Source organism: Salminus brasiliensis, chromosome 7 (assembly GCF_030463535.1).
Source record: "Salminus brasiliensis chromosome 7, fSalBra1.hap2, whole genome shotgun sequence".
Classification (NCBI taxonomy): Eukaryota; Metazoa; Chordata; class Actinopteri; order Characiformes; family Bryconidae; genus Salminus; species Salminus brasiliensis.
This window is the reverse complement of record NC_132884.1, coordinates 44344051-44355177: the sequence shown is the minus strand read 5'-3', so window position 1 is coordinate 44355177 and position 11127 is coordinate 44344051. Positions and strand designations below refer to the sequence as shown.

Here is an 11127-nt window from a genome sequence, read left to right as displayed (position 1 = left end):
CAGAAACTGTGGATCAGACACTGTGCATCAGACACTGTGGATCAGACACTGTGGATCAGACACTGTGGATTAGAAACTGTGGATCAGACACTGTGGATCAGACACTGTGCATCAGACACTGTGGATCAGAAACTGTGGATCAGACACTGTGGATCAGACACTGTGCATCAGACACTGTGGATCAGAAACTGTGCATCAGACACTGTGCATCAGACACTGTGCATCAGACACTGTGGATCAGACACTGTGGATCAGACACTGTGCATCAGACACTGTGCATCAGACACTGTGGATCAGACACTGTGCATCAGACACTGTGCATCAGACACTGTGGATCAGAAACTGTGCATCAGACACTGTGGATCAGACACTGTGGATCAGACACTGTGCATCAGACACTGTGGATCAGACACTGTGCATCAGACACTGTGGATCAGACACTGTGGATCAGACACTGTGCATCAGACACTGTGCATCAGACACTGTGGATCAGACACTGTGCATCAGACACTGTGGATCAGACACTGTGCATCAGACACTGTGGATCAGACACTGTGGATCAGAAACTGTGGATCAGACACTGTGGATCAGACACTGTGGATCAGACACTGTGGATCAGAAACTGTGGATCAGACACTGTGCATCAGAAACTGTGGATCAGACACTGTGCATCAGACACTGTGGATCAGACACTGTGGATCAGACAGTCCCAAAGCTGATCAATCACACTGACTCCCAAACGGACATTGAGGCGTAGGAGGCTGACCAGGCAGAGTTGCTGAAGGTGGGGGGCCCAGAGTAATGTCTTCTCGTGGGAGCTAAAGACCCCCCCTGGCACCGCCCTTGCTAGTGACCTTCCGGTCCCAAGCCCACTTCTTCCCAACCTGTCGGTGTTCGGTGAGGGCTGCCCTCAGCCAGGCCCCCTCCCCTTCTACCGGGACTTCAGCCCACAACCTTTACCCTGCTCTTCACTAAAGCCCTTTAACCGGGCCAGCAATCACTCACACGGGTTTCATACAGAACCCTTCAGTAAAGAACCCTTGACCCTGTTTTGAGGGCGTGCAGTCCTGCTCTTGTGGCACCGACCTCCAGCCGCTGGGAGGCGCCACGTCCCAAAGGGAGACTCTATTGCAAGTAAATAAATCCACATGAAGCTTCAACAGTGCTCATTAATGATCACCAACCCCGCGTTTTAAAAACGGATCGTCGAGATTTAATAAATATTTATTTAATAATCACTTTCTAGGTGTTTATGATCACCCGCGTGCAGGACGCGGGGCAGTGACGTGGCGGCGCGTCATCAGCGGAAGCAGCGTTTCTGGGAGAGGAGAAGATGGCGGCGCTGCGAGTGGTCGTGCTGTCCGGCAGCGGGAGAGCTCTCTTAAACACGCCGAGGACCCTGCACTCACCCCGGGTACGCACTGATCCTCACACCCGACCCTACACACCGCCTCCGTGACTTATCGGAGTCCGGGGCTGTGCTCCCGGCGGGCTGGGGCTCCCAGCGGCGCTAGCTGAGGCGCTAACCTGAGCAAGGTCACTTTCGTAACGGCGGGGCTGCGGGTCGGATCCGCGGGGCTGCGGGTCGGATCCGCGGGGCTGCGGGTCGGAAAGGGCCAGAAAGGGTCAGAAAGGGCCAGAAAGGCTTAGTTTTACAGCTGCCCTCATCTCCGACTGTACGCCTGAGCTCCCAGGTGTGTGGAAATGTGCTAAACGAGCTGGATGGGTGGAGGTGAAGGTCTGCGGGAGCGGCTAACTGCCTGTTCCCTAACGAGGGCACTACTGAGCCCTGGTCCTCACTCCCTGCGGAGGGCAGTGCAGCGGCTGGTCCTCCCCCCAGCTTTACCTCTGAACACTGTCAGTCCGCGGGGCTCCGGGCTGAGTGGGGTGCAGGGCTGAGTGGGGTGCAGGGGTGCAGGGCTGAGTGGGGTGCAGGGGTGCAGGGCTGAGTGGGGCTCCGGGCTGAGTGGGGTGCAGGGCTGAGTGGGGTGCAGGGCTGAGTGGGGTGCAGGGGTGAGTGGGGTGCAGGGCTGAGTGGGGCTCCGGGCTGAGTGGGGTGCAGGGCTGAGTGGGGTGCAGGGCTGAGTGGGGTGCAGGGCTGAGTGGGGTGCAGGGGTGCAGGGCTTAGACCCAGGACACACACTAACATGGGTAAACACACTCCAGAGTCAACGATTAACCATGTTATGATATTAATAATGCGCTCGGTGGACCCGGGATTGGGCGAGTCTGCCTCTGGTGGATCTGTCAGGGGAAATGGGGACAGTGTGAAGGTTAATGTGGGGTAAGAGCTGTAGCAGGACCTCTTTAGGACACCTGGTGTAGTTTCAGTAAGTTGACATTGAACCTGACGTTACTGTCCAGCGACGTGACCATTGAGATGCTGAATCCATATATTGTGCAGGTCCTACTTTCCGTAGTGATGCTGTTAGTGATGGGAATCTTCATTAAGCTTACATGTTTATTAATGATGAATCTGACATATGAACAAAACTGCTTTTAAAAAGTCAAATGATTTGTTGTTTAAAAGTCTTGGACTAATTTTACTAATGTTCTCCACAAAGAAATGCAGTGCCATATTTATTTAGATGAGACACCACAGATATTCCCCCAGGTTCTCCTCTTAGTTCCACACTGCAGACTCCGAGCCGAGAACGTTCCTCACCTCAGCGTGCTGGGAATAATGCCTGGTAATAACACGTAGGGGACGACAGAGGGCGCTCTGCTACAACACAGCGGTAAAAAGAAAGGGTCAGGCTTAAAGTAGCCAATACCTGATCATTACAAAATGCCTGGATCAGACCGGATATTGGTCCGCTGGATGGGATCAGTGCCTCTCTAATTATTAATGTTTTAGTGGTGTTTAAAGTAAAGCTCGCTGACCTCCCGTGTGTCGTGTTTTTATGTGACCTCTCTTCCAGGCCAACATGTCGTTTGCCAGCCTGCCTAAGGGACGGAAGATGGCCCTGACCACGCTGGGAGTGTTGACCACAGGAGGAGCAGGACTGGCTCTGATGCTCAATCAGTCTGTCAAGGCTACAGAGATGGAGCTGCACCCACCATCCTACCCCTGGAGCCATAAAGGCCTACTGTCCTCCTTCGACCACGGCAGGTAACTCCCCTGACGTGAGGGCAGCGGTATCCTCACTGTCCGACAGCACACCTGGTCTCAGCTGAGCAGGGTCACTCCTGCTTTGTTGGAAAGCTCATATAGACCACTCAGGAGGCAGCTGCCTAATTAGTAGCTGGAACCTTGGTGGGCAGCAGTTTGGGGACTCTCTTCTGAGCTGTGATACGTCCTCACTGGGCAGGTTCTGAGGAGCACTGCACTAATGGTGACATGGTTGTATCTCAGCAGATTTTTAGGAGCAGTTTAATGCTCAGTGTCCTGTTCTACCACATCCCGAGTGCTCTGCAGGGTTCCGATCCGATAACCGGGATTAACCAGCACTCCTGATGCTCCTGAAACCAGTGTGAGGTGGCGTCTGCTCTGTGACATGGCGCAGCGCCATCATGCTGGAAGGAGCCGCCAAAACCGCCCAGTTCGGTTGTAGTTGTTGAACAGGAAAGCAAGTCTATTCCATTAAATCCATCTGAGGAGACACGCACTCACCTGCCTTAGCTCCTGACTTGGGCTTGGTTAGAAATGAAACTGCAGTGGAAGTGCTCTGTTCTACCAGTGGGAGAACCACGCTCCTTTCTTTGGTTCTAAAACAGCGCTGAACATTCAGAACTGAAGAGGAGACTAATGCTAATACACACACACACACACACACACACACACACACACACACACACACGCGCTAATCATAGCTCATTCAGTCTTGGCCAGGCCTCACTTTTAAAAGCGGGTTTTAATCTGCGAGAGCTGCTTAAATAAAGGTGAAGAACCCCCACACTGTAAATGAGTTATTACACAGCAGTCGACTGATGGCTGTTACTGTGATTTTACTGGTGTTCACTACTCTTAATAAACAGCATTTACCTAAGATGTGGAGCTGTGTTTATAAAAACACACAGATGGGATCAGCTGACAGTCAGCATTAAGGTACTCTGACCGGACTGGGGACATCCCTGGTTTTCTATATTTCACTATTCTGAGACTCTAGAGACTAGAGTACAGAAAATCCCAGCAGATCAGCAGCTCTAGAAATACTCAAATCTGTGCAGTCCTGCCGCGCTCAGCATCACTGAGATCACACCTTCCCCGTTCTGATGGTTGATGTGAACGTTAGCTGAAGCTGGGGATCCGTACCTGCACAATTGTATACGCTGCAGGTTTAGCTGATTGGATAATTGCATGAATAGGAAGGAGGACAATGTTTTAAACAAATTGCTCAGTGAGTTTCAGATGTTATATAAATATCAAATGTCATATATATATATATATATATATATGTATATATATGTGTATGTGTGTATATATATATATATATATATATATATATATATATATATATATATATATATATATATATAGCTCACACAGTGTGTATGGTTGATTTGGTTCATTTCAGATTGGACCTCAGAAACTAAAGGAGTGTGGTGTTAGTAACTGGTGATCAGTGTTTCTGACGTTTGCTGGTAACGCTGGGGGTCTGTGTTTTTCCTCAGTATCCGCCGTGGGTATCAGGTGTATAAGCAGGTGTGCTCGGCGTGCCACAGTATGGAGTACCTGGCCTTCCGTAACCTGGTGGGAGTCTCGCACACAGAGGAAGAAGCCAAAGCAATAGCCGAGGAGGTAATGGGTTATTTTTTTATAATGGGTTATTTTTATTATGGTTTATAGCCACAGTGCTGTTTCTGAGCTCGCTTACAGGAGTGGCAGTTTGCTGATGGTAATGATTGAACACATCACTGTGTGGAGAGCACCCTTCATTCATTTCAGTCTGAATTTAGAGACTGTTCAGCAGAACATGAAAGTAGTGTGATTGATCAGTGATCTGGCAAACATCCACTCTGAAAACACTATACAAGTAAAATTAATTCACTGGAATTTGAATTTAAATCAGTTAGATTTGTGTTTGTGTCTGACTTATTTTTCTTTTTAAAAAAACGTTTTCACTTAAGGTAAGGTATCTTCTGTCTAAGCTTCTCGGGAATATCTCCGGCACCTATCTTAGGCACCTCTTGTCAAGTCCGTGCTTTACCTGAGGTGCACTTCCCTCCTGATCCTGTTTACTCTTCTTCCCACTGTCTCTCTCTGTCCTGCAGTGTTTTATTTAATCGTCTTATTGACAAAAGTGAATAACTGCACGGTTCTCTTCCTGTCCTGATGTCACAGGAGTCCTCTCCTCTTTACTGACCGATCACATACCCATATTAATAACGTCATGCATCTCTTACAGTTTGAAATTGTTGATGGTCCTGATGAGTCCGGAGAGATGTTCACCCGTCCTGGAAAGCTTTCTGACTATTTCCCCAAACCCTACTCCAATGCTGAGGCTGCTCGCGCTGCCAACAACGGGGCTCTGCCGCCCGATCTCAGCTATATTACCAGCGCCAGGTACCGTTCCCCTCCTCTCTATAAACCCGGTCAGTCTGAGTTCCACAGTGACGGTGCAGGTCTGATTGCTGCCTCTACCTTCTCTGTTCAGCAGTTAAAACTAGAGCCGAATAAACGAATAAGCAAGTTTTGCTCCCCACTACTCTTCAGTCTTTCAAAATATGGTGTTATAATAAGGTCAGAGCCGGAGGAGTCCGATTTCAGCTCCGTGTGTTTTTGTCTCTGAACAGTGTTGGCCTATCTGATCACTTTTACCTGGTAAAATCTGTATTGGCCACAAAGTGTTTGTTCTGGTCTGACTTTAGTGGACATGTGCGTGTCCCCTTTTAGTCAACACAGACACACTCAGCGGTCCAGTTAAAAACGATTGATCGGTTTGTATGATGCTGTTTTGCTGGTAACTGGCCACAATTAAAAAAAAACCTTGTTTGCATATCCTGCAGAAATCATTTTTAATAAAATGTCCGGTATTATTTAGATCAACAGTACCTAGTTTAGCTGAGATCCACTAAAACGGTCATGTTCATTTACAGTATCTCTCTCTCTCGCTCTCTCTCTCACTCTCTCGCTCTCAGGCATGGCGGTGATGACTACGTGTTCTCTCTGCTGACTGGTTACTGTGAGCCTCCGGCAGGTGTAGTTTTGAGGGAGGGGCTTTACTTCAATCCCTACTTCCCTGGCCAGGCTATTGGAATGGCTCCGCCCATTTATAATGAGGTGCTGGAATTTGAAGATGGTGAGTCAGTTTTACACACACACACGATACAATAAGCGCGCGCACACACCCTAAAAAAGGAAACAGCTGAACATTAAAAGTAATGGGGTCTGGCTGCAGCGGTCCTCATCAGATTTATTAGTTATTAGTGCTTTTACAGCCTGTTTACTGGTGGAAAGCAGCTTTACAGCAGTGCAGTAATCTCCCATAACCTGTAAGCTCCCTTAAAGCTGGAGGAAGAGCCCTTGGAAGGAATCAAGACTCACAAGAGCAACTCCTTCAGTCAAAACCCCTTAAACTACAGTCCCCTTACCTCCACACCAGTCCGCTGGTATACTTGAGTTTACTGATATAATCACAGATATGCAGCCCTCTGACAGACAGGCCGCTCTGTTTCCTCTACTCTCTCCCAAAGGGATGCTTGTGTGTTATTTATGTTCTAAATGTTCTTTTAAAGCAGCACCAGTCAATAAAACAGACTCCTAAATCAGTCAGCATTTTCTTAAAATGTGCAAAAGACAGAAACTCAGATTTTACAGGATTCCCCACACTGTTCTTCAGATGGTGTCTAAATGAAGCCGCTCCGGGCAAAGTGCTGCAGACAGATAGCCTTTAACCAAAAGAGTTAAACAGCAAAATCATGGCAGTTGATCATCAGCTGATGCTCCTATTTTAGTGTTGATGTTCTGATCTCTTACGATTTTTAATTTGTGCCTGAATTCTGCCCGAATAGTGTTGACTTCACATCAGTCATTAGGGATCGTTTTAGGACTTCAGACTGAGGCTGCCTCCGTTTCTCCGGTTTACACTCTGCGCTCCACTCTACTTCCCCTCTACTTTGCTCTTTAGTTGTGTTTAATGAACAGCCCTGAAACCTCTGGGTGTGAAATGTGCTGTATAAACACGCTTGTGGTGCTGCAGTGTGAAAGGTCTCCTGTTCACCTCCCCCTGCAGGAACCCCGGCCACAATGAGTCAGGTGGCTAAAGATGTCTGCACTTTCCTAAAGTGGGCTGCTGAGCCAGAGCATGACCAGCGGAAGAAGATGGGACTGAAGGTTTGTTCCTGACTGACCCCAAACACACACACACACACACACACACTAAGCTGGATCTAACTCCTCAGTTTCACCCTGTGGTGAAACCACACAAATATCCCATAAACAGGCTAATGTGCTCACTCAGGGCCCACACTGCTTTGCCATCAGCAGCCGGAGTCAGGGCGTGTAAAATTGCCTGTGCTCTCCAGGATGGCACCAGCTCCCTCTACTGGGCACCAGTCACTGCATCTTTGCTCTCTTTGACTGTGTGCTCCTGAACAGAGGTCACAGTAATGACCCTCAGGGTTGTAACATTGAAGATTGCTTAAAGGGTCCATATCCTACCTTTTTTCAGCTCCACAGAATTATTTACACGACTGTTACGCGACACCACCTTTTTGCCCCAGTTAAACACACTGTTCCTGTAACCGTATCTTTAAAACGTGTTTATGTAAATAAGCTCTGTGCTGATTGGCTGTGTCTCACTGTAAAGTAGAGGGGAGAGATTCAGTTCTCCATGATGAGGATTTGAAGTAATTGGTGTAACTCAGTATTTGGGCAGGAAGTACCCTGACGTGAAGGGTATCCAGGTTCTCAGGTAGAGTACAGGCAGCGGTATCGCTGATCTGCAGGTGTTCAGGTCCCGTTTGAAACAGCAGCTTAGTGTTGGTTGACCTTCTGTTCTGCACTTTTTTCAAACTGATCACAAGACAGCCACTCTGCCCAGTCAGTGGGTTTGACCCGTTCACTGTGTCCTGATTTTTTTTCTCTCTCTCTCTCTCTCTCTCTCTCTCTCTCTCTCTCTCTCTCTCTCTCTCTCTCTCTCTCTCTCTCTCTCTCTCTCTCTCTCTCTCTAGTTGCTGATGGGCTCTGCGGTGTTGATCCCTCTGATCTACTACCTGAAGAGACACAGGTGGTCGGTGCTGAAGAGCAGAAAGATTGCCTACAGGCCTCCCAAATAAGGCTGCCCGCTGCCTTCAGCCTCATTGTCTTCAGTATGGTTGATATTCCTGACTCATGGTTGCCGGTTTTTCCAGCATGCACACACCATCATCATGGTCTCACTGATCTGTCTGCTGGAAAATCTCTCATACGGTGTTCCGGTTCCTTTCTGACTCGGGGGGACGGGCGCCAACTCCTACATGTGTTTCTGTTTTACTGTATAAAAATAAATTATCTGAACAAAACCCTGGAAAGGTTGTTGGAGGTGATCTGCTTTATCTGAGTTCGGGAGGAAGAGGGTCGCCACCTTCAGCACGTGCTGCCCAAACCTGACCTGTGTGAATAGTTAATGAGTCGGTGGTGTATCCCAATAAAACCGTGAAGCCGCTACTGAGCAGTGTGTACAAATACTCTCAGGTCAGCCAACAATTCAGCACCTGCTCCCCGAAACTGTCCAATTACATCAGAAATAGCTGTAGAACCAGGTGTGTGTGTGTGTGTGTGTGTGTGTGTGTGTGTGTGTGTACACAACCAAAATCAGGGTTTTAAAGGCGGTTTGGTTAGGTTTCCACACTCTCGTGTAGAGCTGGGCGATATGGTGATTTTGTTGCATCTGTATTGTGATACTGCTGTTCTGATCGTATCGAGGATGTCCGTGCTTAAAGACCTCATCAGCTGCAGGTTGTAATACAGGGCATGTAATTAAATGAGTCCTGTTTAATTGGTTACAGGGCAGCCAAAGTCATTAAGTAGGGGAAAATAAGCTCCCTGGAGTGTTTAAGGTGGTGGTAACTGCTGGTAGACCTGTATGACCGTCTGCTTCCACACACCTGCAGATTCAGCTCCTCCTTCACACTGTGATCTTTAGTCCCGCCCAAATGCAGTCAGCCAATCATTAACTGCGTCTGCTTTGAGACCCATTTTCCACACATCCAACCAGACCCTCACTGCACTGCACCACCTCCTCTCCATCTATCAACCCCATCACACACCCCACAGGTATTTATAGCCCCATCATCCTCGTGCAGCGCCATCTGCAGGAGCCTGAAGTTACTACCACTACCTTAAACACTTGGGGCTAGTGTTTTGTTCGGGGGGCTTATCTGACTAGCGGTGTTAAATCTGCTGCTGATGCATTTTTCTCTGAATTAATATAGTGATAGAAAATGATTACCTTATCACCCAGCCCTGCTCTTACCCCACTGGCCAAGGAGTGTCTGTTGTCCAAATCTGACTAGTTCAGTGTGTGTTGCTAGTGAACACTAGAGGTCACCCAAACCCTTTCTTTAAGTGCATGGTTGCACACCGACCACATCCAGCTCTTCTTTAAGCTGGTGCCGACTGCCGGGGGGGTTAGGACACACTAGAGCTAGAGCTGGGCAATATGACGATATTTTATCGTATTGTGATCAATTCTGTTATGGTGATAGCAATAAGCTGTTCTGGTCATATGGAGGAGACTGTTAGTGCTAATAAACACAGATCAGCTGCAGGGTCATTACTAACAGTGTAATTAGACTGAAGGGTTCATTAGATGAAGAGCAGCAGATGTTGAGTAGAAATCACTGTATTCAGTACAGGAGAGGATCTGAACAGCAGTTTATAAGAATCTGATACTGATGTGTTTAGTCTGTGGTCACAGGTATTGTGATATCTGTAAATATCGTGATATAGTATGTTTACCGTATCGCCCAGCCCTACGACACACTGCTACCTACTGTGAGGTAGAAGCATTATCAGCACTCCTGCATGTAGCTGAACACTCAGCCCTGTACCTCTGCAGCACGCCCGGAAAAACGTCTGGCTGAGCGACTACATCTGGGCTCAGCGGCTCAGCGGCTTTCTCTGAAGGGTTCCTGCTCTGCTCCAGAAAACAGCCTCTACTCTGGGAAGTTTTGCTGTGAGGAGGATTTGATTGTAGATCATTTGTTCAGCCATTCCAACTCATCCCAAAAGTACTGGATGGAGCTCCTCCACCATCATCCCAGAGAACACAGCTCCTCCACTGCTCCACAGCTCCTCAATGCTGGGGGGCTTTATACCCCTCTAGCCATTAGGCATGGTGACCTTAGGGGTCAGGTGATCACGGCTCTGTTGATCAGGGGTCTTCTGTGGAGATTATACAGCTGTGTGAATGCTGGTGTCAGCTGGGCCATATCCTGATCCTGTGTAGAATTTAAAGGGCCAGTATGGTCATTTTCCTGTTTTGTAAAAGCTTCACTGAGGGCTTATGTTTTAGTAAATTAGTTTCATATGTGACTAAAATATGGAACCCGCAACCCTGTCATCAACAGCCTGGAGCTCTAACCACTGAGCACCACTGCCCCAAAAACGTGTGCCAGCTGGGAACTGAACCCAAGTGGTAATCCTGCATGATACCACTACAGTACAAGTGTAGTATATTCATTGACTTTGCAGATGTAGAAAAGAAAGGGGGTCCCGTTTCTTGACCAAATATACACAAATTGAACAGACATAAGATGCTGTTTAGATTTGGACATCCCGTTGGGCAGACGTGTCAGTGAGTTAAACGCTGTCCAGAAGTGGCCATGGACCACTTAGGTAATGGGGGAGCTAATGGCTGTTCCCTATGGATGAAATGTAAACATTCCATATATGGCAACATTCCAACAGAATGTGGCGTGAAATAAGGTATAAAAACTCAAGGTATTCCTAAGTCGGAGAGAGAGACCGAAGGGCACCCAGAATTGGCAGACTCTCTCCACACTGTTCTTTCGATTGCAATAAAATATATTATTGTTACAACTAAAGACAGTGGCTACAGACTCTCCTTTTTGAATAACAAGTCCATCTCCAGAGGAAGACGAACCGAGACGACACAAGTACCTATAGTTTTCACTCAGTAAATCCTATGTTATACAGATCTACAACAAACTCCACACATACAGTAAATCCTATGTTATACA

At 47.9% G+C, this 11127-nt stretch overlaps 1 protein-coding gene across 1 annotated transcript; it reads left to right on the top strand.

Moving 5' to 3' along the window:
* The first annotated feature begins 1305 nt into the window (after window positions 1–1305).
* On the top strand, window positions 1306–8454 carry cyc1 (cytochrome c-1). The gene is made up of 7 exons (XM_072683238.1): window positions 1306–1414; window positions 2922–3112; window positions 4615–4741; window positions 5349–5506; window positions 6082–6242; window positions 7176–7276; window positions 8116–8454. The coding sequence occupies exons 1-7, from the start codon at window positions 1334–1336 to the stop codon at window positions 8218–8220; spliced, it is 924 nt and encodes a 307-aa protein (XP_072539339.1). The 5' UTR covers window positions 1306–1333; the 3' UTR covers window positions 8221–8454.
* Window positions 8455–11127: the final 2673 nt, after the last annotated feature.

Excerpts from the sequence above, each read along its gene's own strand:
- cyc1 (XM_072683238.1), top strand. The coding sequence starts at position 1,334 with ATGGCGGCGCTGCGAGTGGTCGTGCTGTCCGGCAGCGGGAGAGCTCTC. Across the intron at positions 4,742-5,348 it reads CCAAAGCAATAGCCGAGGAG|TTTGAAATTGTTGATGGTCC; the intron begins GTAATGGGTTAT and ends CATCTCTTACAG. Across the intron at positions 6,243-7,175 it reads GGTGCTGGAATTTGAAGATG|GAACCCCGGCCACAATGAGT; the intron begins GTGAGTCAGTTT and ends CTCCCCCTGCAG.